At 36.5% G+C, this 19,990-nt stretch overlaps 1 protein-coding gene across 5 annotated transcripts in view; it reads left to right on the top strand.

Annotated features, from left to right (window-relative positions):
• FBXO38 (F-box protein 38) overlaps positions 1 to 19,990 on the top strand; it is a 117,798-nt gene that overhangs the window by 50,524 nt on the left and 47,284 nt on the right. For all 5 annotated transcript variants that reach the window (XR_006354898.1, XM_043986157.1, XM_043986159.1 and 2 more), the window contains 7 exons: positions 983 to 1,148; positions 3,758 to 3,895; positions 10,087 to 10,224; positions 11,678 to 11,771; positions 12,339 to 12,469; positions 17,858 to 18,028; positions 19,551 to 19,693. Coding sequence is in view for 4 of the 5 variants with exons in the window: in XM_043986157.1 (XP_043842092.1) it covers positions 983 to 1,148; positions 3,758 to 3,895; positions 10,087 to 10,224; positions 11,678 to 11,771; positions 12,339 to 12,469; positions 17,858 to 18,028; positions 19,551 to 19,693 (981 nt within the window). In the remaining variant the exon portion in view is untranslated. The remainder of the gene's footprint in view (positions 1 to 982; positions 1,149 to 3,757; positions 3,896 to 10,086; positions 10,225 to 11,677; positions 11,772 to 12,338; positions 12,470 to 17,857; positions 18,029 to 19,550; positions 19,694 to 19,990) is intronic.

Here is a 19,990-nt window from a genome sequence, read left to right as displayed (position 1 = left end):
ATTTCAACTATACTTTAATTATTAGAGCCAACAAAGAATTAAGTGAGGGAATTGGATGTTTAATTTATATGATAAAAGTGTATGGCAGCGTAATATAACATCTTTCACTTCATATTTTGTTTTCATAGCATGATCATCAAGAGGGTTATTTTTATAAAAGTATTTGAGGGCTGTATCCCATATTCCCAAGAGCTTCTCTTAATCTTCTGATATTTTGCAACACTAAAAAGCAAAGATGTTAATGTAATGGTCAGGGATACACAGTTATATAAGTAGAGGTATAATCGAGTGGTAACTGGTTTTATAAGTGGTCAGTTCATTAATGAATATTTTTTTTTACAACTTTTGCTACTTTTCATAGTATCATAGAAATGCATCATGACCTAGTGAATAGAAAGCAAACCTCAGACTCATGAAGACCTGTGTTCAATTTCCCTTCTTGATACATATTGGCCAGCCATCTTACTTCTCAGTAGCCTGCTCAACCAAGAGTCTTCTGTTGCAAAATAGCTGCTTATCTTCTTTGGTAGAGGAAGTTTTGTCACCAGAAGTTCCCAAAGATAGGCCTAGACTAAACCAAAGTGCGGCCTCATAACTGCAGGGACCTGTGTAATGAATACTCAGATATGAAATAGCCCATATACTTGGTAGTCGATATCCATGATCCAATAATCAGTGATGGTGTACTTTCCTTTAGAAATATAGTTGCTATTACTTCAGATAACTGAGATCAAAGGAGTTGTTTCTCATTTCATTTATCTACCTAGTGGTACAATCTCAACTTGGAACTTAAAGCACTTAGTAATTTCAAAGTATAAAAGCCAGGGTTGTTATTTGTTGCATTTCAGCAGCAAATTTCAGGGATGGTGGGAGGAAAATGCTCTTGAGTTCATTTGCTTTAATATTATACTATGGAAAAAGAAAGTGTGCCTTCAGATGCTAACTACAGGTTCCTTTCCTGTTTATCCGTGTTACAATACAGGGTGTGGAGACTTCACATTTGGAGCTGGTAGAAGCCATCTGGACATATATGCCTCAAGTTCATATTTTGGGGAAGTTTCGTAATCGTAACGGAGCTTTTCCCATCCCTCCTGAAAACAAACTGAAAATTCCCATAGGAGCCAAAATCCAAATCTTGCATCTAGTGGGTGAGTGGATTCTTCTGTTGTCACTTGGAATCCTCCTTTGCCAGTGCCATAAAATTTGCATTCCATATGAAGAAAGCACCTACCAGTTCTATAGATTTCAGAAAGTTCTTGAGGAATTTGAGCAGAAATTAGTTTTCTTATTAAACAGCTTGCTATGTATACTCCTTCCTTGGGTACCTTTTCTTACATCATGCCATTATAGTAAGTATTTCATGTCTACTTGTGCTTCAGAAGCTATTCAGGCAGCTGAGTATTCTCTGCCCAGTCTCTGTTTTCTTGAGACCTGAAGGACAGCTGTAATTGAGATTAAGGAAATGGTCTCTGTGGGGCACATAATTCTGGGGGAAGCTTCCATAGGTTACTTTGAAACTGTTGCTATCCCTCCAGACTTTACTCCAAACTGATTTCACTCTCAGGTAATAATGAAACTAGAAACTGGCATTATCCTTGGAGCATTTAAACAACTGTCCAACACTCATTAAAAACTTGCTTTCTCCTCTTTCATGGTAGCCAGCATCCCTTTTCCTCTGGTTTCATCCATTGCCCAGTTAGAGACAATCATTTAACCTGTATCACTCTAGTATAAGGAAAGTGCTTTGTGAAATTTAAATAACACAGAAGCGTGAACTACTAGTTTTCTGTTCCTCTAAAGTCCTCCTCCATTGTCTCACAGTGAGGAGCTGACCCCAGTTTCTCAAAGGCCATGCCAGCAGAGGTCAAACTCTGGCAGTTTCTATCAAACTAGAAACACTTTATGTATAGTCTGGGTTGGTCATCTGAGGTAAGTATAGCTAAATGTAAAGAATGGGCATTACCAGAAAGTTGGACTTGAGGCGATGATTTTTTCCCCGCATAACAATTCCTGAAGACCATATAATAAAGTGTGTAAAAAGGTTGTAATCTGTGTTATATGGTTCCTTGAAGTTTAAGTAGAGTATATCAATAACTAGTAACTCCGTCCTGGAAATGGTTGAATTCAAGAAGTTAAGGCCTACAGAATTCAGAAGTTTTTAAGTCCTTATGTGTAAGAAAAGCCAACTGGCTTTCTGGATGGACCTTTCGTGTTGGTAAGTGCTTTGATGGGAGCAGCCACAGGTTTCTGAGCTCTGCAGGCTCAGAAATTTGCTTTTATTTAGTTTACCCTGAGGTTTTCAAGCTCTAAGGATTCATACTATAGAAACTTAAATGATATCCTTTTGTAAACCAGAATGCCAAGTTATTAATTGACAATGGGAATTTTATTTGGCAAGATAGATGGTGTAAGTGGTCTTCAGAGGATATTCTCCTAATGGGAGATTAAATTACTAAGTCAGAAAGTAGCATAGTGAGAATATAATTAATAATAGCTCACATCCTATGGTTTACAGAGAGCACTTTCCTCATGACCCTGTGAGTTGGTGTATTATATCCATTTTATAGATAACATCTGATTTGCATAGCACTTCATGGTTTCATAAATCTTTTTATTTGATTCTCATAGAAAGTCTCTGAGCCTTGCATAATACAAATAATATCATTTTTTACAAATAAGGAAAATGAACCTTAGAAATGAAATTACTTGGGACTGGGACCCAAATGCAGGTCTTCTTACTCTTATGACTATTGTTTTTTCTACTGTTTCACATGGAACAAAAGGAGTAAATTCTTCTGGGACATTTTCATCAAGTTCTAGGGTAGCTTCCATGAATTGCCCTTCTAAAATCTGGTGATATTTTTATATTATTTTGCCTTGTGCAAGACAGTGCTGGAAACACATGAACACATTCACAGAGTACCTTTATCATATCTGCAGCTGCCTAATGTAAAAAATATTAAAAACAAATAATTATTATTAGAGCCAGTTTCAAAGGGAGGCATTAATGGCATATTTTCCCAATTTACTGACTATAGACTTGCAAAAGAAACATTTAGACTTGATTCAGTTCTTGCTCAAATCTGTCCATTGCAAGTCTCGCCCCACCACACTGCCTCTAACCCTCCACCCTGACCAATTTAAATCCTTGACTGTCATAACAGCCCTTTCTCTTTTTCCCTTTCCTTCTCCTGACCCAAGCAGAATGATTTGCTTTTTTTTCTCTTTTGAATTCCATAAAGAAAGGGTTCAGATGGGGGTTCAGATGAAGCCTTCCTTAAACATTCCTATCTTCCAACTGATGAAATAATTTTTCCTCCTTAGATATCTATAATTCTTTGTCTCTGTCACATTCTACCCTGTCTCATACATACTTGTATGTGTATTATATGTCCCTTCTCCTATGCCACATAAGGCTGTGAGCCCTTTGAAGCAGGGGTTGGGCCATTTTTCAAATACATCTTCAGTGACTTCTGCATTGCTTAATCATTTTTTAAAAAATTGATATACAGATTAGTTTCAGAAAAGAACCAAGAAAAATGATCAGATTAACAGAGGTCTATTTTAAACTAAGTATGTCCATGTAGTTGAGGATTGTTCTAAATAGACTATACTTACTATGCATTGGTTAGATGAATTGCAGATGTTGAAGGCTCTCAGAATGGTAAATGAGGTTCACTTAGAAAATACATTGCTTCAACAGACTCATGGAATAAGAAATTTGTTTTAATGAATTCTTGACTGCTTTTTCTTCTAGGGGTGAATGTTCCTGAAATTCCTTGTATCCCAATGCTAAGGCACCTTTATTTGAAGTGGGTGAGACTCACCAAGCCTCAGCCTTTTAAAGATTTCCTTTGCATCAGCTTACGCACTTTCGTCATGAGGAACTGTGCAGGTAATTATATAGCCGACTGATAGAATTGTAATAAGTAGCACACATTAAAAGAATCCTAAAGTAAAATTTATTATATATTCATACATTGAACTTTTTTGTGCATAATTAAATGTTACCTACTGAAGGTAAATAAGTTCATGTCTTTAGAGGTGGTAGGAACGTTAGAGATCATCTAATACAACCCCTTCTTTTGTCTTTTTTAAGCAGGTGAGGGAAACTGAGTCCCAGAGACATAAAATTATTTGTCCAGAGTCACACATTAAAGTAGTGGAATTGAAGTTTGAACCAGGTGCTCTTACTTCATTCCAACAATGTTCTTTGTATTCCATCACTCTTCACTGTGTTGTTTTTTTTAACTTCAAAGAAGTTTTGAGGGAAATCATCAAAAGTATATTTAACCTTTTTTTCCACTGTAAATATTTTACATGTAAATTACATGTAAAAATAAAAAATTTTGAGTTCCAAATTATCTCCCTCCCTACTCCTCTGCTCCCTCTTTAAGAAGGGAAACAATTTGATACAAGTTATACATTTACAGTCATGCAAAACATTTCCATATAAGTCATATTGTGAAAGAAGCATGCTTCGATCTGCATTGAGATTTCATCAGTTCTTGCTCTAGAGGTGGATAGTATTTTTCATAAGTCCTTTGGAATTGTCTTGGATCATTATATTGCTGAGAATAACTAAATCATTCGCAGTTGATTGTCATATAATATTGCTGCTATTACATACGATAGTTTCCTGGTTCTGTTTACTTTACTTTACATCAGTTCATATAAGTCTTTCCAGGTTTTTCAGAAAGCATCCTGCCCATCATTTCTTATAGCATAACTGTATTTCATCACAATCATATACTACAACTTTTTCAGCCATTCCCCAGTTGATGGGCATCCCCTCAATTTCCAATTCTTTGCCACCACAGATAGAGTTTTGTGGTCCTTTTTCTTTTTTTTTAAACTATTTAGGATACATACCTAATATTGGTGTTGCTGGGTCAAAGGGTATTGCACAGTTTTATAACCTTTTGGACATAGTTCCAAATTATTCTCCAGAATGGTTGGGTCAATTCACAACTCCACCAGCGGTGCATTAGTGTCCCAATTTTCCCACTTCCCCTCCAACATTTGTCATTTTTCTTTTCTGTCATATTATCCAGTCTGATAGGTATAAGGGTGGTACTTCAGAGTTGTTCTAATTTACATTTCTCTAATCAATAATGATTTAGAGTATTTTTTTCATATGACCGTAGATAGCTTTGATTTCTTCATCTAAAAATTCCCTGCTCGTATCCTTTGGCCATTTGCCAATTCAGGAATGACTTGTATTATAAATTTGACTCAGTTCTCTATATATTTGGGAAATCAGGTCATCAGACAAACCTGAAAATTAGAGAAACTTGTAAAAAAAAAAATCCCAGTTTTCTGCTTCTAATCTTGGCTATATTGGTTTTGTTTGTGTAAAATTTTTTAAATATAACATAATCAACATTATCCATTTTATACCCTGTTATGTTCTATCTCTTGTTTGGTTATATATTCTTCTTTAATCCATACATCTGACAGCTAAACTATTCCATGCTCCCCTAATTTACTTATAATATCACCCTTTATGTCTAAATCATGTACCCATTTTGAACTTGTCTTGTTATATGTTATGAGGTGTTGGTTTGTACCTAGTTTCTGCCAAACTGCTTTCCAGGTTTCCTACCCATTCTTGTTCAGATAATTAGTCCTTGTCCCAAAAGCCGGGATCTTTGGGTATATCAAACATTAGATTGCTGTGGTCATTACTCACTGTTTATTGTGTACCCAGTATCTTCCACCACTATTTCTTAGCCAGTCCCAGATTGGTTTGATGATTACCACTTTTTAATGCATTTTAAGATTTGATATGGCTAGACCACCTTCTTTCACATTTTTTCCCAACAATTCCCTTGATATTCTTGACTATTTTTTGTTCTTCCAGATGAATTTTGTTACTGTTTTTTCTAGCTCCATAAAACAATTTTTTGGTAGTTTAATTGGTATGGCACTGAATAAGTAAATTAATTTGGATAGAATTATCATTTTTATTATATTGGCTCAGCCTACCCATTAGCAATTAATATTTTCCCAGTTGTTTAGATCTGACTTAATTTGTGTGAAAAGTATGTTGTAATTGTGTTCATATGGTTCTAGGGTTTTTCTCAGCAACTAGACTCCCAAGTATTTTATATTGTCTGCAGTTATTTTAAATGCAATTTCTCTTTCTGTTACTGCTTGATTTTGTTGTTGTAGAATTGCTGCTGATTTTTGTGGGTTTATTTTATATTCTGCAGCTTTGCTAAAGTTGTTACTTATTTCAAATAGTTTTTTAGTTTATTCTCTAGGATTCTCCAAGTATTCCATCATAACATCTGTAGAATGATAAGTTTTGTTTCTTCACAGCCTATTCTAATTTCTTCAATTTCTTTTTCTTGTTATTTCTATAGCTAGCATTTCTAGTATAATATTAAACATATTTTTAACCTTTTAAAAGGAAATCTGTCAAACCATCTCTTATGTCTCTCCTTTATATTCCATTCCAGTTTGTAACACTCTGAACTATACTTTTATTTCATCTTGAAACAGATTCTTACTTAGGCTCCATGACTCTGTTCTGCTTCTATCTAGTCCATCATTTCTACATTTTCCACACTAGTTTTCCATAATCAGTACTTTGTCATGTCACTTCTCTGTTCAGAAATCTTCATTTAGGTATAACATAAGGGTGAAACACCTTTGCTTACCTTTCTAGGTCCTACTCTTCATTACTTATTTACTTTTACTTAACATTCACCTTTTTTCCCATTTTGTTTATTGAATTTTTATTTTATTTGCATTTCCAAATTCTCTCCCTCTATCTGCTGAGAAGGCCAAAAATACAAACCCATTATAAATAGTGTGGTAAAAATGATTTGTGGTAAAGATTAATATTCCCATTTTTAGCTAACTCATTTGGGAGGGACCACACCTGGCCCACCCCGAGGTTACGAAAGCAGCTTTTGAAGGACCTCCCCTTTCGGGGGAGGGGAGATTGAAAGCTCCCTGAAGGGAGGCAGGCTGCTTCTGGATTCTGGAACGCTAGGCTTTTTCCAGAACTCGGTCTTTCGGCTTGGGCCCTTGTGGTGGTGGTGCGTGGCGTGTGTTCGTGCTCTGTCTTGGCAACTGCTGTCTCTGTGAGAGTAACTTTAGAGTGGTCAGGCGTGAGTGAGTTTAATTACGGAAAACCCTAAATTCCTTTGAACTAGCTAAATTGGAAAGGGTCTGGGTTAAGTTTAAAGTATTTATCTGTATTTCTATTTTCCTGTTTCTTTATCTTTGATTTTTATTAGTTTCACCTTTGTTGTTTAATTCCCAAGTAATAAAATCTGATCCTTTTGTGAACTAAAGCTTAGAGGCTCCTTTTCTTATTGGCCTGGGAGAAATGGAGGATAAACCTAAAAGGTCCCTCATATTTCCGGGACCCCAATATTAAGGCGAGTCACCCAAATAACGCTCCATATATCAAATTTTGGCGCTCACAATAGCAAGTGATGCAAAACAAATCTCCTGTGTCCATGTTCTGAAAAAAGAAAGCAAGAAAGAAATTTACTTTATTACATCCTCTCAGTTCCTCTGTGTCTTTGTTGTTTGATTCTTAAGATATATCTGATTCTTTGGACCATAGCATGTTAGTGCTGCTATCCATGGGGTTTTCTTGGCAAAGATATTGGAATGGTTTGCTATCTCCTCCATTGGATTATGGCAGACAAATTAAATGACTTGCCCAAAGTCACAAAGCTAGTGTTTGAAGCCAAATTTGAACTCTGGTCTTCCTGACTCCAGGCCTAGGACTTTATCCACTGAGCCACCTACCTGCCTCCATCTGCCTTTGGCTTTAGTCCTACCTCTTCCCTATCCCTTGAACGATCCTGTTGGTTCTTATCTGCCTTATGTTGTTATTATGTCGTGCTATCTTCACCTTGCCACTAACTCACAGTATATCCTTTGGACACACTTAATTACCTAATCACACCTGGCCTCAATTTTTTTACTGATATAGTACAAATGTTAGACATGATAACTTCTAAGCTTCCCTCTACCTTGAGCAATCATACCAAGGCAAAAAGAGGTTAAGTGACATGCCCAGGGTTACAGAGATAAGTAAGTATATGAAAACAGATTTAAACTCAGATTTTTTGAAGGCCAAGTTCAGCTTTCTATCTACTGAGCCACTTACCTACTTCTACATAATCTTAAAACGATCCCTGTAAATTTCCTTTATAGGATTTATTTTCAAATTTGTGCCTGCAAATAAAAATCACAGGAGTTTTAGAGAGCCTAAGTCCAAACTTCTCATTATGTGATTAAGGAACTAAAGACTCAAAAGATGTGTTTCTTTCTTTCTTCCTTCCTTCCTTCCTTCCTTCCTTCCTTCCTTCCTTCCTTCCTTCCTTCCTTCCTTCCTTCCTTCCTTCCTTCCTTCCTTCCTTCCTTCCTTCCTTCCTTCCTTCCTTCCTTCCTTCCTTCCTTCATAATAAACATTGGGGCAGCTAGGTGGCACAGTGGATAAAGCACCGGCCCTGGAGTCAGGAGTACCTGAGTTCAAATCCGGCCTCAGACACTTAACACTTACTAGCTGTGTGACTCTGGGCAAGTCACTTAACCCCAATTGCCTCACTTAAAAAAAAATTAATAATAATAATAATAATAAACATTTTGATTTTAAGTTTTGAGTTCCAAATTCTATCCTTCCTTCCCTCTTTCCCCTTGCCACTCCCTGAGGTGCTAAGCAATCAGGTATAGGTTATACATGTGCAATTATGTAAAAGATTACCACATTAATTATTTGGCATAAGAAAACCAGAAGAAAAGAAAATGAAAAATAGTTCAGTCTGTGTTCAATCAATTTCAGTTCTTTCTTTGGAGGTCGATAGTATGCTTCATCATTAGTCCTTTGGGATTGTCTTGGATCGTTGTATTGCTGAGAACAGTTAAGTCATTCACAGTTCTTCATCAATATTGGTGCCACTGTGCACAACATTCTCCTGGTTCTGCTCGCTTCACTATATATCAGTTCATATAATTTTTTACAGGCCTTTCTGAAATCATCCTGTTTTTCATTTTTTACAGCACAATAATATTCCCTCACACTCATATACCACAGCTTCTTTAGCCATTCCCCAGTTGGTGGCCATTTTCCTTTGATTTCCAATTCTTAGCCACCACAAAAAGAGCTGTTATAAATATTTGTGTACAAACAGGTCTTTTTCTCTTTTCTGGGATATAAACCTAGCAATAGTATTGCTGGATCAGAGGGTAGGCACAGTTTTATAACCTAGGCCTCTTTTCAAGTAACTTCCTCAAAATTCTATGTATACCTCAAAATGACAAAAAAGTGGCTGGATCTCTACATGAGAGTCCTTCTTGCAGTAAATAAAGAAAAGACACTGGATTAGAAGCCAGGCGGCTTTGGATGTTAATCCTGGTTCTGCCATTTACTCATAAGTGACCTTGGACCAGGCACTTCTCTTAGGGCCCCAACTTCCTCCCCTTCCCCCACCATAAAATCAGAAGTTGGACTAGATGGTCTCTACTATCCCTTCCTGCTCTAAAATCCTATACTTCTGGTTAGCCTGCTAATGACCCAGTTCTCAATATGGAAAAACACCTGAGTGAAATATGAAGACTGCCCGTGGTTATTTCCTCTCTGTTCAGCACAGTCACAACTGTGATTCTATACTCCTGAACACCAAGACAATGAACAATAACCAAATAAGTGTTTTTGAACAATTAGCTGCCAGACATTGTGTTAGCAGGATATAAACAATTTTAAAAGTATATAGCTTAATACCCCGAAACAATTAACAAGTGAAACAATCAAGAATATAAATAATCCACTGCCAAAACATAACATGCAGATACATTTTGGGCTACATGAAATGTGATATGCTATGATTCGATGACTCTAAAGTACTACCAGGTTCAGAGAAGAGGCAGAGGCATAGTCACAGGAAAATTCAGGAAAGAGGCAATACGATTGCTTCAGCTGTACAGTGGAGATAATAACAGTACCTACTTCACAGGGTTGTTGTGAGGATAAAATAAGAAAATATTTGTAAAATGATTTGCACTCTATAAATGCTAGCTGTCACTACCACTGTCATTCATTGTTTTGTTTTTTCTCAGGTCCTACAAACTCTTTGAAGTATGTCCCATTGGTAACAGGATTAGCTTCTGCCCGAAACTTGGAACAATTAGAATTGGTTCGAGTTCCTTTCCTTGGAGGTCTCATCCAACATGTAGTTGAAGACAGTTGGCGATCAGGTATGGTTGTTTCATTTGTCCTTTAGTATTAATCAGTCTTTGAAGGCCAGTGAAAAATTAATTTCCTTCTGTGACTTAATTTATTTTAAAAGGTCATTCATTTTAAAAGCAATAGAAATCAGTTGTTAGTAATTACACCTTTCTTATGTCATTTGAAAAGAAGTGGAACAAGATACCTTTTCTTCTTGTATGTTGCTTAGTTACTGATATATCAAATCATGTCTTGGGGCTATTTATTAGAAATTCTGTTTGAGATATTTTTATGTCATTTAGAGCTTGGTTGAATAAGACTTCAGAGTTCATGACCTGGTCTTTGCAAATCCCTTTCATGTAATACATCAAATGTGTTTAGGAAAATAGCTATAATAATAATAATAAAATAATAGGAAAACTAAAGTTTTAAAATTAGATTAGGATTATTATAACAAGTGTAATAATTATTAATAAAACATGCTAAAGGATTAAAAGTTGTTATAAATGGTTTAGGCATTAACATTCTGACCCAGTTAGCATGTATTTCTACTAAAATAATAAATTTTATGAAAATGAAAAATTATTATAAAGTCATATTCTATGTAATTATATCAATAAGCCAAGCACTTTTGATTTCATCAGTTTGGGGGAGAGAAAGAGGATATAAGAAGCTTTTTGCTCTCATTGACGTTGCTTTTCTCTCCAGTGATTGTTTCATACCTGCCCACCTTGTTTGACTTACATATTCTCCCATTATTTCTCCCTAAGTGGTCCCATAACTATCATTATTGATTGTGTTGCAACAGTAGTCAAGTTTTGACTCAGAAGTGAGCATTTTCAGTGCCTTATTCTCTTGATCTCCCATATCCAATCTGTTACCTAGTCCAGTCCATCTTACCTTCATAATATCTCTTGTATAAGCTCCCTTCTCTCCTAACATGGCTATGAGTGGTACAGCCTGGTTCAGAGACCTTCATCACCTCATGCCTGGGCTAGTCTTCTTGCTTCAGATCTCTCTTTATATGAGATTGATCTTCCTAAAGCAGAGTTCTGACCATATTACTCTCTGCCTCCATTTGGTAAATTCTAATGATCTTCTATAATCTCCAGGATCACAGGATAAAATCCTTTATTTAAATACCATTAAAAGCCCTTCATAACATAGTTCTATCTTTCTAGTCTTCTTACACCTTTCTGCCCTCTATGTACTCTGCAAGCCAGTGATACTGGCCCTTTTTCTTTTCATATATATATATATATATATATATATATATATATATATATATATATATATATTTATTTATATTTATATTTATATATATTTATATTTATATTTATATTTATATATGTGTGTGTGTGTGTGTGTGTGTGTGTGTGTGTGTGTGTGTTTTGTCTAAAATGTAAAGTTTGAAATAACAGCTGATTGGTCAGAAGAAAAATATATTTTTAAATCTCTCTTTCCTCCCCCTGCCTTATCCAGGTGGTTTTAGAAATTTGCACACTATTGTTTTGGGAGCTTGCAAGAATGCTCTTGAAGTAGATCTTGGCTACCTCATCATCACTGCTGCTCGAAGGTATGTCTTCTTTTCTCCTCTTGTGTTTCCCTTACAGAAATTACTCATCGTTTTCCTCATGGGCTGTTAATGGAACCATTTTTTAAGTAGGACTTGACCACACAAGTCTGAAAAGTACTGCTTAAGTTACTGAGGGAAAAAAAGTAGCTAATATTCCACAGTGACTTAGCTGCTTTGTAAAAATTATGAAGGGTGACTAGATTAGACTGTTTCAGGCTCCTTGCTAAAGTAGCAACCTCCTGTGTTAGAAGGAAGGGGAAATCCAGATACCACTGTTCTCTTCCTGGTTTCTCAGGGTAAATATGGACAACTTTCTTATTGGAGGCCCAGACCAACCAAAATTGTGATAACACACTTATCATGAGTTGTGAAAAGTGTAGTGGTCACTCTGGGGGTTTGTTTTTGGTATCCATGGAATCAAATTCATTATTTCGGTTGACTTCTGTGATTTAGTCATGATCCTTGGAAAGAATTATTTTTATAACTGACTTACAAAAGGAGTCTTTGATTTTAGTGAAACCTTACTTGACTTCTTTTGATCTCATCTTTGTATTCTATTGTTCTTAGGTTACATGAAGTTAGAATCCAGCCTTCTCTAACCAAAGATGGTGTCTTTTCTGCACTCAAGATGGCAGAATTGGAGTTCCCACAGTTTGAAACCCTCCACCTGGGATATGTAGATGAGTTTTTATTACAGTGTAAGACTATTCTACTTTTGTTTTATCCCTAAAACTGCTTCTCTTTAACCTTACTAGTTGAAACCCAAAGTTTTAATATACCGTATTGTCCCATATATAAGGTGATCTCAAAACTAATACAATTTTGCTTTTCAAAAAGAGGTTTCCTTATCTGTAAAATGAAGGAGTTGGACTGAATGATCTTTAAGATCTCTTCTAACTCTCAAAGTCTTATATTAGGAAAACATCGTAAAATTAGAACATTTGGTGGGTTTCTATATTAGCTGTGGACCTATCATATAAAACATCAAAATATTCATCAGTACAAAATCACCAACAAATAAGCAGAAGAGAGTTGTTTGCAAATGTCGCCTGCACAATTTTCTTATTTTCTCTCACTATGTACGCCCTTTTACCCTGAAGCTTCCTTTCCCCACAGTTTGTCTTTCATTTGCCTTTTATTATGCTGCATTTCTTGAAGCCTTTAATAGTACTCTCAAATAAGCATCCATTCCATGCCTGCAGTAGCCATTCACACAGTAAACCCACTGAGGGTTTCTTGACTTTTCCAGATGGTGTTAGAGTATGATCTTCAGTGAGCAACCAGTCCATACGCTCTTTCTGCAGGTTGTCTTTGAAAGGCTTGTTCACAGCAACAACCTAGAACCTGCAATTGGGAAGTCATCCCTTCAGGTATACTCATCAAAGTCATTATACATTTGCACGAACTTATTTTCTCACCACATTGGTTAAATGCTCAGGAAAAGCATATTTTTTATTTTGCAAGAATTCTGTACCTTCTCACCCCGTATTTGTAACCAGCCTAAAAAAAGATCCAGTTAATTCATTGTTTTTCTTGAAATTTATACACCTAGCATTCTTTTTGGATCTTGCCACTTTAAAGTGATACGATTCAATTCATATTTTAAGAAGGTCTTAAATGGGTCCTGAGGAGGTTGATCTGGTTGGTAAAAGGATTCACCTTGAATATAGCTACCTTATAAGGATTTCAGGAAGGAATCAGGGATGTTAGCCTTGAATTTAAACTCCTTGAGTTTTGCTTTTGTCCTTGTAATCCCTGTTTTGTGCACTTAATAGGTACTTAATAAATTTGTTAAATTGAATTGAGAAGAAACGCCTGGGAGAAAGAGGGGATAAAGATGGAAAGGAATTGCAGCCCAGTTAGCAGAACTAAAGCAGTAGTTAGTTGCAAAGGGGTAGATTTAGCTTTAATTTAAGGGAAAACTTTGTAAAGATTTGAGCTGGCAAAAATTGAAATGTTACTATGAGAGGCAAAGTCAGTGGGTTCCTTACTATTAGAGGTCTCTTAGGTGGAGGCTGTATGTGTACCTACCAGAGATGTTGTAGAATGGATTACTCTTTTTTTATAGGTTGGACAAGAGTGGCTTTTGAAGTACCTTCCAGCTCCCAAATTCTGTAATTTCATTGATTACAAGCCTACTATGTGCAAAGCACCATTTGGGTACTAGGGATAACAAAATTGAGATCAGATAACTTCCTTGCCATCATGATGTTCTCATTATAATTAAGGATCTGTGACACAAAACCAACTTGTATATGCCAGATTGTATAATGAGTGTAGAAAAGGGGTGCAAGCAAAATTCTGTGTACGTTCTGAAGATTAAAAAGGTCATTATTGATTTTTTGGGTGGGGCAATGAGGGTTAAATGACTTGCCAAAGGTCACACAGCTAGTAAGTATCAAGTGTCTGAGGCCTGATTTGAGCTAGGGTCCTCCTGAATGCAGGGCTGGTGCTTTATCCACTGTGCCACCTAGCTTTCCCAGTCATTATTGATTAAAAGAGATTGATGCATGGTTTTTAAAGGGTGGTGGTGAGAATTCAACAGATAGAGTGGAAGACATCCCAGTCTTAGGGAAAAGCATGAACAGAATCAGGAAAAGCAAAAATTTGTGCAGTTAAGGATAGCTGTGTATTATGGTTACAGTGTAGAGTACTTGGGTGCAGTAAGGCTGGAAAGATACAGTGATAGTACATTATCAAAGACTTCAAATGCCAAGCTAAGGAGGTTGAACTTTACCTGGTAGGAAGTTAGGAGAGATTTTAGGGTTCTGAGCAGATGAAGTAATGTGATGTTATGCTAGTGGTACAAAAGAGGGAGTTTAGTTCCCTAGGTTGAAAGATAACAACATAACTGTTGTGTGTCTCTCCTAATTTCCAGTAGATTTTACAATTATTCTTTGCCTTTCTTGTATTCACAATTATAAAATGGTGTTGGCAAAAAGTTTTAACATTTGGTCAGCATTCAGAATATAATTATGCCTTTTATATAAAATGAGAATATAGCAAATATTCTTATAGCAAATATAGCAAATATTCTTTCCAAATATTCTGGAAGACATTGCTCTAAACTAGTCTTCTACAGAACAAGTCCACTTTAACCCTTCATCTTTTTATGCCATCCTGGACTGGTTCTGCATTGGGAGTTGGGCTGTGCATCTGTAATCATCTCCTTAGCAGCTTTGTGCCTTTTTATAACACAAAAAATACTTTTAAAAGCATCTAGACAAGTGTTTGCTTCTTTGGCACTCGGTCTCAAAATTGGCACCGTAATTTCTTTGATATTTTGACTTTGTTATAATTTCATTCTTTTCTGCATAATCACTGCAGACAGATTTGTCCAGTTTTGGAAGCTGGACTTGCAAACTTAGAACTCTCATCTCTCAATTTTCTGCCTTTCTCCCCTTCTCCATCCCTAAAGTCATCCCAAGGGTCTCCCTCCTAAGATAGGTTCTAGGGCAGCTCTTGAAAGCATATGGCCTGAAAAAGGTATCTGAGCCCACTCCTTCAGCATATGCATTATATAGTGAACAGAGCACTATTTTAACTTTCAGCTCTGTCACTTAACTGGAAGAATAAGCCTCACAGGCAAGTCACTTAGCCTCCTGGGACCTTGTTTTCTGGCCCTAAGTCTTATAATAATTAATAGTGACAACTCTTTGGTGTTCTAAGGTTTATAAAATGCCTTTTTCATAACAACCTTATAAAATGATTATAATTTTAGATAAGAAAATTGAGGCCTCGTTACTTTACACAACTAATTAGAGTCAAAGCTGGGGTTTGAAATCATGTCTTCTGATTCCAAGTCCAGTGTTCTATTAGATCATTTTGCTGCTCTCCCTAACCTTTAAAAATTCTCCATCTAGTCTAAATACCTTCTAAATACCCCACTTTAACCTCCCTTTTCAAGAAGAAAAGACTCATTTATAAAGCCTGCAAAAGAAGGTAACAAATTATATTCCAACCCCACCCTTAATGGGGGAAAAGTTAGAGATTAAGGGTAACCTGGGGAGGCTGATTGTGATGCTTTACATATTGTAAGGGGTACAAATGAGTTAATGCCCAAGAATGTCATCTCTCTCACCTTTATGCTTTTGGCAAGGGTTATCTCTCATTCCTGAAATGTACTTCCTCATCTCCATCCTTTAGAATCTTTTTATTCCTTCAAGACTCCATTCAAGTACCACTTCCCACAGGAAGACTTTGCTGATTATCCTAGTTATTAGTGTTTCCTCCCTCCGAGAATGATCTTGTATTTACTTACCTGTATACCTGGTGTATCCTACAGTAGAATGTAAGCTCCTAAGGTCAGGGACTACTTTCTTTTCTTCTTTTTTTTTTTTTCCCCCATATTGTACACATTTGGTACATAATAAATGCTTTTTAAATTAAACTGAAAAAGGGAAGACACAGAGAGGAGGGCTAGGCATTATTCTTCCGTGAAGTGAAATGATTCTTGTAATTTTAGAGAACCTATGGATTGGATAAGGTAAAAGATCATAATTTCTAGATCTAGTCAAATCTCCTAATTTAACAGATTAAGGGAACTGAAGTTTGGAGAGTCAAGTGACTTATACAACATCACACCGAGAGGCAGTAGCAGAGCCGGGATTCTAATAGATCCTCTGATTTGACTCAGTATCCTTCCTTCTATATCACATGGCTTTTCACATCATTCGAATTGGAAAGAAGCATAGCATTCATTTTATCTAATCCACTCCTTTTGAATGTGAGGAAGCTGAATCCCAGAAAGATGACACTGCTGGCCCAAGATCCTATAAGGTAGTAAGTAGGATAATCAGCAGCCATATTCTTATCTTCTACCTTCACATTCATTACTCTCTCTATGCTATATCACACTCTCCTCCTGGAGAAGAATCATATGCTACAGGACCGGAACTGAGTACTCAAGGAAAACAGTTAGCATTGTAGCTCAGGGAGACACTTGGGTACAGGAGGGTCGAAGTTCACTGTGGAGAGAAGAAAGCAAGTTGTGTCCAGAAGCAGGGAAAGGCTTGCAGGTAGCAGGAGCAAGTGAGGATTGAAGGGGTTGAAAAACATGGTTTCTCCCTAAAAGTAAAGGGAGAGTCACTCACTCACTCTAAGCCTTAGTTTCCTCATCTTAAAAACAAAGGGATTAAACTAGGTGATCTCTAAGGAAAGTTTCTTCCAGTTTTCACGTTCTCTTATTTAGATGATAGAGTTGCACATTACTGTACTGTAATTCTCTACTTGTGGATAGATGGGGGACCCTCTCAGAAGCCTGCAGTGACCCAGGCTTCCACAGGGAAAGCTATTCTTCCTTTACTCTACTGGGTTCTGGTGGTAGAAAGCTCCCTGAAGCCAGTGAGGTATCAACCTTTTGTTTGGGAGCTGTCCTGGACACCTGTTTTTTTACAGGGTGAATAGTTGGAGCTGTATGTTCATCCCTAGTGGGGACTTCAAAAAGTATTCTAAACCTCCTGTTTTTATAATCTAAGTGTTGGATTCCCAAGAGAATAACTCTTAAATGTGAGTTCAATTATATTATTAGAATTTTATTTTACTTTTATTTTTTTAAGCTAGAGCTGAAAATCTCACCTTATATTTTGGCCAATACGGTATATTTTTTTGTTGATTTTTTTGAGAGCTGTCAGATGTAACATTCATGTTCTGCCTTCAATTTTATTGCTTATGTGATTGGAAATGAAATTTTTCTTATTCATATTTCTCTTTGTTAAGAATCTTTGTCCCATTTCTCATGGTGTGAAGGTGAGCCTCATATGTGAGGATTAGCTTAGCTAAGTATGGAGAGGCTAGTCACTGGGCATTAACTACTAAATGATAAATTTATTTGAACATAGCAACTCATAACAATTGGCATAAAGGGTTGGTCGAGGACTTTCTAATATAGATAAAATATTGGTACAAAGTTTAGCCACACAGTTGAAATTAGGAACCCTTTATGTATTGAGGTATAATGAGAAAATTAGGTTTTTATATTATAAAAGAAACCTTGTTCTTCATGTAGGGTGGGCTGAAGCTAGGAAATGAACTGAGTTATTTGTGTCCTATGAGTTTGACTTTCTGACATTGGTTTCTCATTCCAGGCAAAATGACTAATGCTGATCTGGTGAAGTATGGCTTAGCTGATGTTGTAGAAAATCCTGGCATCATCACAGATATTGGGATGAAGGCTGTCAATGAGGTTTTTTCCTGTATCAAATACCTGCTCATTTACAATTGTCCTCATCTGCATAACCCAAATAATTGGATCACAGGTACTGTAAACTTTTAAAGATATAATTGTTACTGTGCAGTCAAAATAAAATGACACTACCTTGTATCTAGAGCTTCTGGAAACCTTTTCCTACTGGTTCAGCAACATGGTCCGTATTTATCTTTTATCCTGGAGCCACAGGCTTCTTAATACCCCACATCAGGGACTAACAACAATGGTCATTTCTGTTGTACTTTCTTCACACTGGTCCTCTGAAGTGTTATAACTCCTCACATTTCCATCAAATGCACTTGATAAAGTACTTTCCTTACAGTAATCTTATAGTGTAGGTAGCAATAGCTGACATTTACACAGTTCTTTAAAGCCTACAAATCTTATAACCTATGATATCTGTGGCTAAATATCAACTCTACTACTTACCACATGTGTTACCCTAGGGCAGATTACTTAATAGGATTTGAAGCAGGAAGAGACCTGAGAGGTGATCTTTCCTAACCCTCTATTTTACAGATAAGGAAACTGAGTCACCCAGTATACAAATTCATGTCTTCTAACTTCAAATTCAGTGCTTTTTCTACCATACCATATGGGTTTTGGGGCCTCTATTTTTTATTTACCAAGAGACGAGGATTAGATCAAATGATATCTAAGGCCCCTTTCGGTTCCAAACATAATCCTATACCTAATACTATTTTTAGGTTAATTAATTTACCACATTCATGCTTATTTTAACTCAGTACAAGTTTGGAAAACTTTTTCCTTGTGTCTGAAATTCTCTTTATCAGAATAGGCCCCTAACCAACAACAAGTATATTCCCCCTCTATGCAGGTCAGGTTCCAAGTCTCTTTGGTATGGGGGACACTGTGACTAAAATTTGCAAAGACAAATCTTTTAGAAAAATGTTTGTCACCCAGACATTTATACACCAGAAATTGGAACTTTTAGGTCACGTTGACATTTGGTTGCTCTAGCAATGGAGCATGTTTAAATTGATGTTGCTAGGAAAGTGTTTTTAAGAGGACTAGCTTTCACTAATCTTTTTACAGTGGTGATTTAAAGAAGTGTCATAGGTGAGAGTTGCAGAGGCATTGTAGTAGAGTAGAATGTTGCATTTAGAGTTTTGAGACCTTAGATTTGAGCTCTTTTCCATAGGCTCAGGGGTGCTGTGGGGGAGGGCTAAGGAAGGAGGAACAGTAGGATTGAGAGGTCCTATTGTAGTGGAAAGAGCACCAACTTTAGAGTAAAAAAACCTAAGTATGAATCCAACCTCTGCCAATTACAATTGTATTCTGCCAAATACAATTCTACAATATGTAGGTTATAACCATCTGACTTTCAGGCAAATCACTTAACATCTCTTCCCCACAGTTTCTTCATCTGCTAAATGAAGACCTTGGAATAGGTGACCTCTGTGGTTCTTAGCAGTTCTAAAATTTGTCTGATTTATGACTTTTTGTGATTATGCTGTACTTTTATGATAGTGAAACAGTTTAGCAGCCTAAAATAGGAATTAGGACTAAAGAAATTTAAGACTTGAAATTATTCACTTTTCCTTCTGCAGACCATTCAAGATGGACACGGCTGGTTGACCTCACATTGGTGAGGTGTCATGCAGTTAAACTTGAATCTTTCAGTCAGTTCATTGAGTTGTTGCCAAGCCTGGAGTTTATCTCTCTGGACCAGATGTTTCGAGAGCCACCCAAGGTAGATCACACTGTGGGAGTATTTGCTTGGTTTATTTTGGAGTTCAGGAAAGAAACAAAACAGTATGATCTGAAATGAGTATTCTGAAAATGGGCCCATTTTTTGAAAGTTGTAATCGAGGAATAATTTTTGAATAAACTGGAAACTCTGTGAAAGTTATACAAATAATAGTTTAGGCAGCATAATGTAGTGGGGAAAATTATCAAGTGGAAATCAGGAAACCTGATTCTTACTGCTGGTTCTGCCAATAGCATGCTGTGTGACTGTAAACCACTTTCCCTTTCTTGTTCTCAGTTT

The sequence above is a fragment of the Dromiciops gliroides genome, chromosome 2 (assembly GCF_019393635.1).
Source record: "Dromiciops gliroides isolate mDroGli1 chromosome 2, mDroGli1.pri, whole genome shotgun sequence".
Taxonomy (NCBI): domain Eukaryota; kingdom Metazoa; phylum Chordata; class Mammalia; order Microbiotheria; family Microbiotheriidae; genus Dromiciops; species Dromiciops gliroides.
Note: the sequence above shows the minus strand (reverse complement) of the source record. Positions and strands in the feature narration are given on the sequence as shown.